The 17,162-nt window shown below is 36.0% G+C and overlaps 1 protein-coding gene across 2 annotated transcripts in view; it reads left to right on the top strand.

The window, feature by feature from the left end:
- The window catches only part of LOC102683378 (semaphorin-3D), a 72,548-nt gene that overhangs the window by 33,584 nt on the left and 21,802 nt on the right, over window positions 1-17,162 (top strand). For both annotated transcript variants that reach the window (XM_015348190.2, XM_006631074.3), the window contains exon 3: window positions 16,954-17,114. In XM_015348190.2, coding sequence (XP_015203676.1) covers window positions 16,954-17,114 — 161 coding nt within the window. The remainder of the gene's footprint in view (window positions 1-16,953; window positions 17,115-17,162) is intronic.

Genomic DNA, 17,162 nt, shown 5'->3' with positions numbered 1-17,162 from the left:
ATAGCTTCAAGATTTAAACTGAGGTGTTCAACCGTTCTCAGTTCTGATGTTTTGATAGTTTTGGAACATATATTTTTGTTTTCCCTCACAGTGCAAAAGTTAGTCATCGTACTTTATACATAAAATGCATGCAAACAAATAGAAAGCCCTGCATAAAAAGTAGGAAAAAAAAGCTAACATTGCATTGGTTCATCTTCCAATAACACATTAAGTTACAACATGGCTTTGACTACATGGATCTGTTCACAGATGTCTTCAGTGATATAGATCCAATCAACAGGAGCCAATGGGTTCTCCAAGAGGTGACTCAGTGGCTTCTTGTGGCCTGAAGTGCTCTTTCTTTTAACATTTTATCTGCTTGTAAACCATTGACACTCTGTCATTTTTGCCAAGTCTGCTTTGCCATTGCAGAACACACTGATGACAATGCCTGATTTCCATCTACTTTATGGTCTGCACAAATCATGGGATATATGACATATTGGGCTATTCCTATTACTTCGGACAGGAGGGGTCACACTTACGGCACATTGCATTCTCTAATATTTTGGTCATACAGCATTGACACTTTACAAATTTATGAGAAACAAGAAAAATGATTGCAATATATGGTTTTCAAAAGCACCATCTTAACAAGCTCTCTCAGACAATATGCACAGTTCATCTCGACCTAGGCGATCTAAGGATGTACTTGAGAAGGCAGCTCTTGTATCACACTGTCCTGTACTGCTCTGTGCATCACATTTATATATCTTCACTTCATCAGTGGCACTTGTGCAATTAAACACTGAGCCTTTGCCCTTCTTGAGTTTAAAAGCCACAGAACATACTTTTTACATAACACAAAACAGTACAGCGTAGAGGTCAACAAGATGAAACCAAGCAAAGAAATCTGTCGTCAGTCTTGCTTTTAAAGGCTTCAGCAGGGGTTACCTGATGATTAACTTGGTATATTTCCCAGAGTTTTTAATTAATTAACAATAATAACCACTTGCATTTACTGTGTGTAGCATGTTTCATCCCAAATGATCAAAAGTGCTTTACACATGAGAAGGAACCTGCTTCATCTACCTCTGGAGTGCAGCACCCACCTGAATGATGTACAGCAGCCATTCTGTATCACCAGTCCCGCTACACAGTAGATCAGGTGGAGGTGTGAGGAATTGCTTCAGCACTTGGAATAAAGGGGAAACTTTACAAAGCTGTGATTGCATAAACCCAGTGGAATTTAGCCAAACTACTAGGGTTTACAGTGAGAACAGTGCCAAAGGAACTTTAATGACTAGGTGGGCAGCTTCTTGGTTTAGCATCTCATTCTGTCCTACAATACAGTTTCCCGGTATCAGTTTTGTAGAACCTTTAATTATCTATTATTTTATGGGAAAAGAGGAACAGATTTTGTGGATGTTTTGAGCAGTTGTGCCATTACTGTTTAGAGCTGCAGATGCTCATCAGAAATGTTTGGGAGATATGGAAATGTATGAACAGCATTTTAAGTTTATGCATAGTTTTTTGAGTGAGAAATCCTTTGGCAATACTGGACCCTGGCTGAGATTTAGTTAGGAGAGTCATCAGCTTGACATAAAAAATTAAAGCGTCTGTCTGATTTGCTGCAGTGAGTGCACAGACCTCTCGGTCATCATCACAAACCACTAAGACACTTAAAAAAATGAAAAGAATTTGTTAACTTGAACTGGGAATGAGGAGCCAATTCAGAGACCCTCACATGACCTCTCTAAGTATCTCTTACATTTGAAGGCAGGCTGAGTGAAATAGGCCATGAATCTAATGGCAAGGGTTGGTGGGGTGGGGGGGCGACAGAGCAACTGGAGCAGACAGCAAGCTATCAACACAAGTTTAATGAAACAGAGCACTGGGAGGTTACAGTGTTACTGCAAATCATAGTCTTGGTCTTCTACTTCAACAGATGAAAACATGGTGTCTATTAAAGTAAATTGTAGCTGTAAAATTCTAAGAAATTTGATTTATTTGCTATTATAGCTAAAATCTGAATTGTTAGGGCAACTGTAGAACTTGAATGATACCTGTACAGTATATTCTGTAATTCTAGTTGAAACTGCAGTTTAGATATGACTTTTTTACAGGACTTACAGTACAGGATTTTAAACAGTATACCTACAGTTTTTCTTAAAACACCCCTCCCCCACATACAGAGACACAATTGTTTTCAACATTTCATTTTAACGGAAATATAAAGACTTAATATGACATCAGCTGTTTTATCTCATAGTTCTGTACAGAAATCGAAAACAATAATATTAAACCTTATCTTTTTCCATTTCTTATGAAATAATACTTCTTGGAAAAATGTTATCTTTTGTGTTGTAAACACATCATTCTTAGATGACAAGGCAACAGTGTCAGGAATAAACGCAAAAAAAGACTACTTGACTTTTCTATTATTGTAAAGAGTGTTGTGGAGTGTTACATTAAGATTATGACTAAACGTACATTTCCTAATGCATATATCATTGCCTTTTCTTCCACAAGAAGTGCTATCAAGGTATTTCCAGATCACGCAGCCTCTGAACTTTTGAAAAACATGTTCATCAGTATTTCTAGGATACTGTTATAATTTTACCTAATACAAGGTGTAAAGGTTCTGTAGACATACTCAAGAAAGTAATTCCCTTGTAGAAGTCATAATGTTGTGTTAATTTTGTGTTTGTGACATGTGTGCTTTTAAGTGAAAAGATTGTGCCTGGAAAGCTCAGGTCAGACAGCAGGAAGGATGATTCTAAAATTGCGTTTAGAAAGAGCAAAAAAACAATTCTTGACCCAGTCACAGGAAGCAAAAACAATGGCTTTGGGGCTTTTGGGGTCTGATATCAAAGGGTGAAAACTGGAGCTGCTTTTGTGATGTGAAAGATGTGCCCTTGTGAATGGGTGGGGTTTATAAAAGGGTAAATTGGGCAGGAAGTTAGAGAGATGTCAAAGCTAGGAAGGAAAGAGGCTTTTATAGGGTGGCAGCTTTATGTCCTGCAGAAGATCACTCTTTTGCAATCATGGAATGGAACAAGCTATAGCAGACAAAAAAAGGGCAGAGGTAGAACAGGAGGTAGAAAAGAAGCTTGTAACATTTTATTCATTAACAATACATTTACTGTGGGTTCTGGACTGGATTAACACTTTAAAGTCTTTTGTTCGAGTCTAGGTATGTTTCTTGCTCCATTAGAAAGCAGTTTAAATAAAGACACTAATGGCACAGGTTGTACTGAGTTCAAATCAAATGAAACGTACTTGTCAAATGTATATTGTCAAACAACTTAGCATTTAACCTGTATGGAAAACTATTTTGGGATTATTGGTACATTCCTTCATTGGTTTGGCTTTTATTTGGTTATTAACAGCCAATCTGCAAATTTTGGCAGTTTGAAATGTGGTGATGTTTACATTCTCAGCATGATAATATAGACAGTATATTGTACATTGCCTCTTTGCCAGAATATTCTCCATCATGATTTTGGGTTTCACTGGTGCTTTGATGACACTCTGAGGCACTTGCAACTTAAGTCCTGCCGTTGTGGTTTCTGCATTGATTTCATTGTCTTTGCTGGCGATCTAAAATTGAAACCTTGACCAAGGATAGATTTAATATTTTCCTTCCGCTGGTGCAGAATTACCTGATTAAGGTTCATGCTCTCAATCACAAAACCATATAGTGTACATGCCATTTCTGAGTGGATTTAAGATTCCCTTACTTACTTATAAATCACAAACAGCTAGATAAAAAACAGTCTAGCTCCAAAAAACTTTAAAGATTTATTCTATGAATATATTCCAACACTTACTCTGAGAACTGCAACTTCAGGTTTTCTTGTCCCTAAAAACAATCTCCACATAATGAGTGAAAGAGCTTTTTTTGTGCAGCACTGTGGAGTCCTTTGCTTGGAAGTGCACCAAACATTTCTTAAAGACCTATCTTTTTAATATAGCTTGTAATGTTTTCTTTTATTCTCAGTTTTGGTCAGTTTTAGTTGTTCTTTTAATTTTCATCTTATGTGTTCCATGCATGTATTTTTGTTAAATGATTTTTAAATAAATGTATTCCTATTCATTAGAACAGTTTCTAACAATTAAATAATATGCCATTCATAGTTGATTTTTAGATCTTATTGCTTACTGCTGGTCTCCATAGTTGCATAACAAGACATTGTTTTCATGAAAACAAAAACATGTCTCAGGTGCAAGCCTTGCAGTGCAGAATTTTATTAGTGGATTGGTTTCCCATTGAACTGCCTTAGGCCTGCACTAAATGTGGAATATACTGTACCACTGTGTTTATGGACGGTTTGTGAAGTGTACTGACACACTGACAAAAAACCCTGGGATGGTTCATTGAGAGCTTTGTTTATTTGCAGACAGTGTCTAATGTTGATCCCCGAGGTACTAAACTTGTTTTGCAGAGTGCTGAAATTTTACCTGAGAAGACAGACCCAGGATTCCTATATCAACTGTTCTGGGCATGCTTAAACTATGTTTTTTTTTTTTAGTTTTCGTGTCTTTTTAACAATGATTGACATGAGCAATACCATTAGAGGCAACTATGTAATAATGACCCAACTTCTTGTTTGGTATTAGATGAGAAGACATATACTAGAGGGGTGGCATGGTAGCACAATGGTTAGCATTGCTGTCTTACAGTGCTGGAGCCTTGTGTTCAAATACTGGGGTGTTATCTGTGTTGTGTTTGTATGTTCTCAAGATGTTCACATGGGTTTCCTCTGGGTGCTCTGATTTGCTCCCATAGTCCAAAGTCATACTGGTAGGTTAATTTACTTCTGGGAAAAAAGTCCCCTGTAATGGACTGGCATCCTGTCCATGATGTATCCTGCCTTGCTCCCATTGCATTTGTATTGATCACAAAATGGAGGGATGGATAAACTTTTAGTAGAAAGAGAAAGTGGCTATGAATTAAGATGTTATTTCTGGAAAATATTATAAATAAATAAGTATTTATCCTACGTTTTGTGGGGGGCTGAATGGGCAGAATGTAAAATTATAGATGGAAGCCTCAGTTCTTCAAAATGTATTGTTGTTAAAACTTAGAATACTCATTCTACTCATTACTGTTCTCTCAGATGCCTCTTGCTGACATCCTTTTGCAGTCAGTAAGGATTCCTGTTGCTCTACCACTGGGAGGAAAGCTGGGATCAGAAATAGCATTTAGGTTGTAAAATGGTCCTCTTTCTCCTTGAGCCTGTTAGGCACAGATAGAGTTACTGTGCTAACAAACAGGATTAAGACCACTAAAGTCTCTATTGATGAGAGCCGCCACAGAGCAGCAGTCATTTAAAAGAGATCATCACAGTGATTGTCTGCATAGTGTTACTTTTGAGTGGGTGAGGAAAGAAAGACAGAGAAGGAAAATGTCATTGCTCAGAACTAAAAAATGAAACCTCACATGAACTGTATCCCATGTGTGTTCATGATAATTTATTTTTTTTATTCTTTATGTGGGTTGTTTGTCATGTTTCATAATTAATTACTATAGAATTATGTATGATATGATCTTTGGTTTAAAGCCAAACCTTGTTTATTGAGACATGTTTATTTGTTATTCTTAAACAACAGCTGTAGATTATTTTTTTTGCTAAGGATTCTCTGACTGAATTATAACAGATTTGCTTTTAGAAAAGTTACCAGTGACAAGAGATTACTTGGTTCATCTTCTAATTGAAAAATTTTAGGACAAAAAGATTTTTTTCCTGAATGCCAGGGGAATGGATGATACAATACAACAATGTAAAGTAATGTCTGGAAAAGTTGATCATCACAGTGATTGTCTGCATAGTGTTACTTTTGAGTGGGTGAGGGAAGAGAAGGAAAATGTCATTGCTCAGAACTAAAAAATGAAACCTCACATGCACTGTATCCCATGTGTGTTCATGATAATTGATTTTTTTTTATTCTTTATGAGGGTTGTTTGTCATTGTTTCATAATTAATTACTATAGAATTGTGAATGCTATGATCTTTGATTTAAAGCTCAACCTTGTTTATTGAGACATGTTTATTTGTTATTTATGATTCTTAAACAGCTGTAGAGTTTTTTTGTTTTGCTAAGAATCCTCTGACTGAATTACAACAGAGTTGCTTTTAGAAAAGTTACAAGTGACAAGAGATCACTTGGTTCCTCTTCTATTTAAACAAATTTAGGACAAATATTTGATTTTTCTTTCCTGGATGTCAGGGGAATGGATGACACCATAAAGCAGTGTAAAGTAATGGCTGGAAAAGTTGAAACAACAGTAAAGTTGAAACAAATAAAAATAATAAACACTATCACACTATGTTCTAGTCAAGGCAAGATAATCGTCCCGGGCCAACATAATTTATTATGGGAGTGAAAAGCTGAACGAGGGCTTTGCCCCCTGGGAGCAATCGAAAGGTCACAGTACAAAATGACTCAAAAGATAATATGGTCTTTTTCCTGCAATATGTACTTCTGTATTTGAGACAAATTTCTCTGACAGCCCCATCCAGCTGTGTAAAAAAACATTATCTGTCTCCAGGGTCTGTTATTAGTCGTAAGTCAGGAGGTTTTAGAGGTGTAATCATATGACTAAGTGTTTTGGCAAGAGGAAGACTTCAGATTTAAACACTTTTGTAGCAGCTCAGTGTCTTCTCTTGTGCTTCTGTGAATGACGTTACATTTTTAGTCTCTGAAAAGGAAGGAAATACTGCTAGTTACTGCAAAACAAGTATTAGAAGAGACAAAACTGTGATATACACTTCTAGACTTGCATTGAGATAATATGGTACAGTAGCTTGTTTTCATTATTATATTAGATTATGTTGTTCATTTTTATATCGTGTTCAGAAGAAGAATCTCCTAAAGGGACAGTGTGGTGTATCAGGGCTCATTTAGTACTTGAGCCTTTGACAGTGGAGTAACTTCCTAAGGAACTTGTATTGAATTCTCCTGCAAATGGAGGCTGACCTTTTGGTCTGTCAGAATTCAGTGCTGTTTGGAAGAAGCCTGGTGTGGTGGTTATAAGGCTTAAAGGTACTTGATAGATTATAATCGAATCCTGGCAGGGAACAGTCTGAACACAGTATATGAAACATTAGCAGAGTATTATTATACAATATAGGATGGTAAAAATACAAAACAATTGATGAGGATTCAGATTTAAGATGCCAGCTGAGCCATTTGTTATATTTTTTAGACCACAGACTCATTACAGTTTATTGATGACTTTCTATACTGTACCAAATGTTTCTAAACCAGCTAAACGAAAATACATTTTGTAGAAACCCTAGCCGTGGAGTCATGCAGTCTGGTTGGGTATTTTGCCAAAACTGTTCTTTAATGCCTATGGTGCACTTTTTTCAGAGCTTGTCAGAAGGGAAATTTCCTGCTAGTGTGAAAAGTTTGAAAGGTCACAGCCGGGTTCTGTTCTCCAGAACTGAAATATTGAGAAGTCGGAATAACAAAGTTTAAAAGTTTCCCTTATGTTGCCTTTTCGCTGTTTGACTACGGTGCCTGTACACTACAATTTAAAACTGTGCAGTTATTTGCAGTTTTTGTGTGCCTAGTTAACCATATAAAATTACTGTTCTTGAAATATAATGAACACATAATAAACAATAAATGCTATCAGGGCGTTATTTTGGGAGGAGATCATATGAGAAATTAGAAAGTAAAATAAAAATAATAAGAGCATGAACCTGTAGGTTTCACTATGTGAGAATGGGGACTTCTTCTTTTCAATTAAAATGGATAGTGGCAAAAGCGCACAATTTTGACTTGGAGCAGAACCTCTGAGCCTCAGGGACAGGAGGCCCCAGAGGGTCACCTCACAAGAGACAGGGTTGATTGCTTCCTTTAGATTGTGCTCTTAATTGGGGCCAGGGTGGTAACACTGCCTCAGCCTGCCTGGGGGAAAGGGGCTTCACAGGAGAGGGCTTTTTGAACTTCAAAGGGAAAATGTCAATGTACATGGGACAGAGAGAAAGCTTGGCTGAGGAAGATTAAGTTTAGGCTTAAAAACACAGACTTGGAACCTCTCGGATATCACCAGTAAGTGACAACATGGATTACCTGTTACCAAGTCAACAGGAGTCAAAATCTCTTAATTAGGACCCACAGAGTTGAACAAGACCTTCGTTTTCATGTACCTGCAGGTCAGCTACCACAATTTAGGTGCCTTGGAATGTTTTGTGGAGTGGTCGTATTTTTACTTGCTTCCGAAATGTACATTTTTATCATGCAGATAAACAAACACTTTGATTATCTTGGGTTTAAAAGTACAGTAGTTATATCAAATGTGTTGAAACATCAGTTTTCAGCTATGCCCTGTTTAACATTAACATAGTCACTGTGGCATTGTGATGTAAACCTCCTTCTAAAAATGCATGCCAGATGCCTGCAGTGTATTATGTAGGGCTAGTTACGACAAGATGATATCTGTGCTCTGTCAACGTCGGAAATATCTTTCTGTCATTAAGAAAGCATGGCAATTATTTAATGATTGACTGAAAAAAAAATGTAAAATTAAAATAGTTTTGGAATGAAATCAGAATGTTGGAACACCATAGCAAAGAAAGGTTAAGGACATGAAATTATCCAGTTTTTATTGAGTATTAAAAACAATCGACTATAACTGTCTTGAAAATATCAGGTCCCCTCATAGTCTTTCTGTTGAAGACTAAAAAGATTCAGTTTTTTAAACCTGTCTGAGTGGGGTGTTTTTTTTTTTAAAACCTGGGAATGTAACTACACTCTCTTATCTGGACAGATTCCAGATCGACAATAAATTTTGTATTATGGTAACTACAATTGTTCACAATATTTTAAATTAATTAGTTAAAATTTATTTTAATTTTAATCTTTTCTACAATTGAACAATTTTAACAGGCCATCTCTTATTTTAAATTCTATACATTCAACTATAAAACATATCCTTTTTGATTTGATTTTTTGTTACCAAATATTTCTTTTACATTTATTGCTTACTTTGTCAAGAGGAAAAATAAGCATAGTGTAAATGCAATGCATAGTGTAAGTGCAAAGAGTCACTCATTTGTCTCTTCCTCAAACACAATGTCCTAAGTTTTATATATATACAGTGGTTTATATTTTTGCTTGTTTTCTTCTTATGTAACTATAAGGAACATAATCTTAGACCTCCAGTTGTCTCCCATTTTCCAAAGGAATGCTGGCTAGATTAACAGGTGTCTCTAAATTGACCCTATTTGCTTGTGTGCCCCTGAGTTTGTGCCCTGTGATGGACAGGAATCCTGTCCAGCCTGTTATCCTGCCTTGTGCCTTTTATTCTTCTGAGAGTGCTACAAAACATTACTGTGCAGCTTTACGGTAATTAGTGATTGGATGATTTTGCTTACTGCCTACAGCACTCACTGTACTGTATGTGTCTATATGAAGTGGAGTTTTAATGAAAGTTTGAGAGTGATGAAGACAGCTGAACTAATTAAGCTCAGTTGACTTAACTCACAACTAATCGTGACGTAATTGCTTCACTTACCATACATACCACACGTCGTCCCTTTCCTCTTCCTGGCTAGTTTTAGCATCCCTCCTCCACCCCAGTTCTACCCGTGCAGCTCCCCAAGCTTGGTGGATGCCTTTTCACCAAGCATGGGGCTCTTAGTCTCCATGTCCTCTGGCCAGCAGGTTGGCCCTCAGCCAAGCAGGTTAAGCCAAAGTTTGCACTAAATCCAATAAACAATAAACAATTCTACTGTTACACAGTCTTTGGCTGCTGTCATTCCTCATGAAATGGCATTTGCCAGGCAGCTGCCCAGTCTCGAATTTTGTCTTTTTGAAAATCCTTCGTTGCTTCTGCAGTGTTTGTTACATATCTTATTGTGAACCTGTGAACATACCGGATTATATATTGCTAAAGTAAATAAGAAGAGTAGGAGCCCTGACTCGGACCCCCTTGGTCCTTCACCACTTACAGTAAATCACCCTAAAGGGTTTCACCCTTATCTGTACTGTTTTCTACTATTTGAACAACTAATCAATCAAAATCCAAATACATGCATTACGTTAGATGCCTAACTAATCTAAGAATTAACAGTTTACGTGGTACTTTATCAACAGCTTGAGTGAAGATGTTTAGTCTACAGATTAACCTTTGTTAAAGATAAGAGGTTTGTTTGAGATTTAAGAAAAAGTGAACAGGTGGTATTCTTTAGTCTGCACAGATCTATTGCAACTAATCAAACTACAGTATGTGTTGACTTCTGACATACAAATGCACCCAACGTACTGTTTCTGAAAATGGTCTTATGTAAACAGAGAACAGACCCCCAAATATGTTTTTTTATTTCAATATGGGGCTATGTTGAGTATATTGTAAAATCAGGATGACATTATCAGCCCTGTGTCCTGGAGACAGCTGATGTACTGTACATCCAGGCTTTTGCTCTTTATCAACCATTTCTCCCATGAGATTCACAGTGATGATGCTAATATTACCTGATTTACATCAGAATTATTTTACCCATGAGATTCGGAATCTGTTTGGATAAAGTGATCTAACATTTTCTATGGGAAGTATTATATACTGGTGTGGGTCTCTAAAAAAAAAACTTATATACTCAGGTTCCTTCATGAAAATCTCCACATGCTGAAACACAGCACTGCTATTCAGATATTGCTAATTCTTTTTCAACTAAAATTATATCAAACAATGCAGACAAAATACATTACCTTATGGTCCATTGAAAGTAGTCTATATTTTATCATTATTATTCATATCGATTGAAGATAATTATTATTGAGTAATATAAAACACTTTTCTTCAGAGTGACTTGCAGTTGCATAATTGTACCGTACAAATACAAATATACAAATATACAAATATATAGATAGTGTGCCTGTTTGTGCCATTTGCTGGAGCAAATCAGGGTAAGTAATCCTCTTCATTTGTCTGTGCTCCTAGTCACAACTTCACACTGCTGCCTTACTTTGTACAGTACAGTATATACAATGTAAGCTTCAAAGTACCTATGAAGACTGAAGCTATTTGTGAAAAGTAGGTAATTAATTTTGACTTCAAAACCTCTTGTATTCTTTTCAAAATGTTGTCTTTAAAGCTAGAAAATAGAACTAAATTTCTTTGTAAAAAGTATATTAGGGACCTTTTAACTTCTCAGACGCATTCATGTGACTGAAAGCATCGCATAACCTTCTCCCTTTATTATGAATGAAAAACTTAATTTTTCTGTGCCATACAGATACAGATACAGATGTGTTTTGGTTTGGCAATCCACAGTTCCTTCAACACACACCATTTTTTTTTACTGCCTTAAGAGGGCTTGTCTGTGGCTCGTTATCAAGGGAGACAGCAGGTTTACATTTTAGTTGTGATTATGGACAATTTGTTAGACAGATAACAGGGTAATTTTTGGCTCAGTGGCATTTAGCTGGTGTGGAATCTGTTCAGTGTTCAAAGCACTAACCTGGAAGGCCAGACTGTGTTTATACAGTAAAGGAGATATTGAGAGGTTCAAAGCAACTTACAAAGTATGGTAGTGTTATATTTTACCTCTAACGATTATGTACAGGTCCTTTCTCTATTTTAATGAACTGATGATTGGCTCAAGTCTTCTAAATAAATCAGTCTTTCTGCATAAATCATAATTAGGAAGATGCAATCATAATACTGCAACAGATTATTTTGACATTTACAGATAGACTAAATGTAGATTTGTCTACTCCTTAGTTACATTCCCTTTCTTGATGTAACATTTTTTGTTTTCATTTTTAAAACCAAAACAAAATAAAACATCTAATACCCAATGCAGCAAGGAAAGGAATCTCACACATTAGAGAAAAAGAAACATAGGAAAAAGCTCAAACTAAACAGGTTATGAAGAAAGAAAAATAATCTGATCAGGCTGTCCTAAGGTTTGGCCCTTGTAAAGTATAACCTTCTGTACTTCCTTCCTGAAGAAAAATATTCTGCAGAGGATTGAAATGAAGTGCAATCTAAGGGTAGCTCAGTCTACATCCAAACTTGTAAGACTGCAGTTATCTGTGCTGTCCGTTTGATTGGAAATCAGTGTTATGCCAGTTTTGTTTTTCAGTGACGTGTGGAAAAAAGTATCACCTGAAAGCAAAAATACATTTCTTCTGTATACGGATACTGCGTCTTCTTTGTTTTTGTAAGTCTCAAATTCAAACCTGCATAATTCTATATTACCTATCACTTCTCAGTTGAAATACTAGTGAAATTCACTGGAAAAAAGGAAGACGGGTTTGTTGTTTGGACGAAAAACCTCAGTCACCACATGTACAAGTTTTGAATTACAATCCAGACTTTTGTTATGTTGAAGTACATCAAGTAACGCAGGTTCTGTTCACTCTACTTGTATAATTTGTAAAATACGATTACAGATATATATTTTTTTAGTATTTAACAGAGTAAATTCTAAAATCAAAGATTGTGTTCCTTTCTGTAAGTCAAATAATAGAGCATTTTCCCTGGGGTAGTAATACACGTTGTTTTTGTATAGCTGAAAATAAAAAAATCTTCACTGTGGGTTCTGCACTGAATAGTGTTCTAATACCCAAGTGCAAAACAAAAACTTGCATTGTAAACTTTTAACAAGGTCTTTGAAGTTTTACCTTTTAGTTTCTTGTCTTCTAAATCATATTTTAAACGTATTTAAACTTTTTTCATTAAGCACTGACTTAATGTCACTGCAGCGATTCCTTATGCTAACACTAATGCACATGCAGTTGTTAAGCTGGGCAGGCATTATTTTGTAAGGGGCACCCAACCATTTTGAATACCTGGCAAAAAACAGTTGTCTTAATTACATTGTTTATTGTGGTTTAAATTTATTTACTCACTCTGAAGCCGTTTGGGTATTGCTTATAGTGAGGGACAAAGGGTAAAATGGTCTGTGTTGGAGGATTCCTGGGTGGCCAGAGGCAGAATTTAATCCTGGAGATTTGCTCTAGCCATATTTAACATGCTGTAATTAAATAATCACCTTTGACCTGCTAAATCCTAAAGCCATCATCGGCCTTACCTTTCGTAAAACAAATTGACAGGCTTTTTTTACACAGAGCTGCGGATCGAAACTAATCAGCGGAAAGTTTTGCTTATTGATGACAGACATTAGTATTCCATTTTAGGAATTAAACCAGTTCAACATTAATTTCTCCTGAGAGCATTGTCTTTTTCAGTTTACATTATTATGAATGTGACTCCAACATCAGGGTCATTGCAATGTGAATGATAGGTTAGCAAACCATTTTTTGACCTGATGCATGTTGGATCTTTTTTAAGTGTCTTCTAAAAAAAGTAGAACTGTGGACTTGTAAATTTAGTTGAAGATAAACATCTACATTTTCTGAAGTCTCCAGCATGTTCGTTTCAGTGTTTTATAGTAACTTTCTTTCATTCTTTCATCCTTGCATAAGCTACAGCCTAAATTTGTTATGGTGCCATGTGGAACTGCTCCAGTTCTCTGTCTTTCTCTTAAGTATTTCCTCAAAGTGCACTCTTTGTGTGCATCCCTTTGTTACAATTCTAGACAAATAATAATAATAATAATAATAATATTTAATTAGGATTAGATAAATCAAGATTTTTATATATCAAGCACTCAGAAGCACAACTTCAAGTAAAAAAACCTCCCAATCAACCTGAACATGGGCTGATTTGTCCAATGTGATACTTTCTCTGAAAATGTTGGAAGGTGTACTTTGATAACTTAAAACAGCTGGGGTATATTCTAAGAGAAGTTTGCTGCAGGCAGCTGCAGAAAAGGTTTGAATGCTCCAATTCTTGCAGAACAAATGCTGTGCATGACAATAGCCCATGCAAAACAGGGAGAAACCACAAAATGTTACTCAATTTTAGATTGAGTTTGCATTCGTAACCATCTTGTTTCTAGCACCTATTTATGCTTTTCCTCCATATTTAGCTTTTAACGTGCTTTTATAATTAAACACATTGTGAGAAATGTGCACATTTCATCACAGTTTTACAGTACCGTAACTCCAGCTTTTCTTGGAGTTTCTCCCTAATTGCTTGGGATTACTGTGTCAATGATACCGGGATTTGAGCCAGCACACCAAGCACCAAGAAACCATGTTCCCTCTACACAAATGTGTTCAAATCACAATCGACAGAGAATAAATACATTAGAAAGTGTGGATAGGGGTATACATTTCTAATGGTCTTGTTTGTTGTCAAATTTATGCAACATTTAAATTAACACAGTTCCTGGATTATTAATACTGCATATTTAAAGGTAATTTTTTTATTCCTGATGAAGGAACAATTGCCATTTCTAAGTGCTGACTGTTATATCATGCTTCAAGAAATAAAATGGAGAAAGCATATCTGAGGAGGGTGTCATTTTCCTAGTGTCCGCTGTGTGGATCCCAGAAGATATGCATTCTCCGTATGCATTTTTCCTCACATGCATAGCTTCAACTTGTATATTACTGTACGTTACATATGATTTGTTATAATATTCCCAATGCTGATCAAAAGCTGCTGCAAGCAATGTATGCTGGAATGCCTGTGGTGAAACACATTATGGTGTTGGTATCAAAATGCATCTTCCTAAGATGTTTTGTAACTCGGAATTCTGGCTTGCTGTTCAGGAATGTGAAGCCCTGTCATCACTTGCCCATCAGTAGAGAGCAAATGCTTCATCATCCTCGCTTCACGCTGGCCTCGTCTTAGATCTCCATTTATCTCAATTAGCAGCACAAGGCCAGCGGTGACAGTCTCACTGTTTCAAGGAGTAATGCTTTCAAAGAAAAAAAAAACCCTGCAAAGTGAAAGGAATGCATCTCAGTGGCAAGATCAGGACAAACGTTAAACTTTAATATTTTAGTTTCTTTGAGTACTGCAGAACATTGATTGGGCTATTTTCTATTAAAGAAAACATAAAATGAATTAGAAATAATTACTTTAATTAACTAAAAAACACTTTTTAAGATCTTATAATAATAATTTATATACCAGTTAATCATTTTTGTGTGGTACCAAAATTGTGGTCATTTATTTTCGTCAGTTTTAGATTTCATGTAATGCACAAGTTGCGTCATTGACTTAAATAAATCAGTCATTAAAATACATAATGCTCATATTAACATAATGTGATACATATAAGCTAATAAATCACATTTAACAGAAATGAGATACAAGTAGAAATTGTGACAATGTAACATTTTGCACTATGAGTTGTAAAGCAATGCAACATCAATGTAGCTTTAATTGTTCCAACTTTGACATGCACAATGATTGTGTTTTGCCTTTGGCAAGTTTGCATTTTGTTTTTTTCTTAACTTAAAAAACAAACCTTGGAAACAAATATGATTATTGTTTCATGAAATAAACCCTTGATTCTTAAAAACGCTTTTTTCAAATCTGGTTTAAGTGATACATTTGCTTTAAATCATACAAGGGCATGCTTTTTTCAGATGCAAAGCAATACAAATGAAAGAAGACGGTTTGACAATCCTTGAAGTCCGAGTGAGACGTCTTGTGCTGCTGTGTTAGTAAGAGTCCCAGTGAGCCTAACAGAAGAACAACATACTAAATGAAATGGACAGACAGGGCATACGGGGTTAATTTGCAGTGATTGTGGTAGTCATTTTCTGCCTAGTTAAACTGATGGGCCCTAGGGAAAGGATCTGAGTGTTTGACACAGCACACGCAAATAGATTTGCTCATGTATAAGGTAATGTAATCTATATTGAGAGCTTGTCTTTCATGAGAGCTATCAACTTAGTATTGTTTTGCCGACAGATTTCTTGTTCTTAAAAGTTGAAAACGATATGAAAAGTTTTTTTCACTGAATCTTTGCTTACTGGAAATAATCATTTATCTGTCATGTTGATCAGTTTAGCAGAATTTGCTTGGTGGAACTGTTAAACAAAAAGACAAACATTAAACACTATAAGCAAAAAGGCGTACATTGAAACACAGTAAAGATATGTTAAAACCGCAGTGAGGCACAGTGAAATTGTGGTGAATATTTGCAACAGATATAATTTAGTCTGCTGCTGAAAAGCTGAGTAATTACAAATTATCATTTAAATGGATAATTATGTTTTGCCCTTGATTACTTTATTGCTTTTTTAAATTTAGGATGCAAGACTTATAAAGGTGATCAATATGTAGGGATACATATCATATTTTGGCCAATTATAGTTATCTCAGCATTATCTGCATTGCTATTTCATTTTGTTTCAACAGGCTACACCACACTTTTTGGTATGGCTTTATAATTTGGAGGCAGTCTTTGGCTCCTTAATTGCAATTGACTGGACTGTTTCCAAAATGTTGACCATTAGCTTTCACTCCCTGATTTGTGCTACAAACTTTTCTGAGATAGACATTTGGTTTGGGTAACAAAGAAATTGGTAAATCTGTGTTATATCTTATATATATGATTTTTAATATTGTAAAGCATGCCAGACCAGGGAAAATACACACATTTTTAATGAGGTAACAGATGTTTTAAATGGCAGTATTCTGTGTAATTAAAATTGCAAGCACTACATTTTCTGTAAAGTTTGTTTTTTACAGATTGCAGAGGTTCCTGTGAAAGCTGAAGTAGAATAACAAAATAAATGAATAGGTGTTGAATTTGCTAGAAAACCTTTTTGGATAAGGAAAAGTATTCTCCCTTTTTGTAGTACATGTACTTAAAAATATTTTTTATAGATAGCTACGGCATGCTCCAGTAAGGAGCATTTTAGATAATATGTGGCTCTGTGATCCTTGTCATTGTCATTGCAAAGTAGCTGAGCCCCTTTTGTGTTACAGGCTCATGTAAGCTAGCACCATATTTAAAATAACATTAGATGTATGTGCTTTTCACATTTACAAGCACAATTCGTGCAAGAGGAGGCAAAGCTGAAACAGCTTAGAACTTCTTAATAATGGGAGTTTCATCTAATCTCCTGCTCTCGTGTCCTCAGATCTCCAGACATCCAACAATTCAGCAGCCTTCTGGGCTTACAGAGAGAGTTCAAGCTATCAAGCCCTGCTGCTGGATGAGGACCGTGGGTGGCTTCTGGTTGGGGCCAAAGATCACATCTTCATGCTACGCTCTGATAACCTAAATGAGCCAGCACGCAAGGTGGGGACCAAGGACTTAATGGATGTTAGGGATCCAGGACAACACACC

Source organism: Lepisosteus oculatus, chromosome 4 (assembly GCF_040954835.1).
Source record: "Lepisosteus oculatus isolate fLepOcu1 chromosome 4, fLepOcu1.hap2, whole genome shotgun sequence".
Classification (NCBI taxonomy): Eukaryota; Metazoa; Chordata; class Actinopteri; order Semionotiformes; family Lepisosteidae; genus Lepisosteus; species Lepisosteus oculatus.
This window is presented reverse-complemented; position numbering and strand designations above follow the sequence as displayed.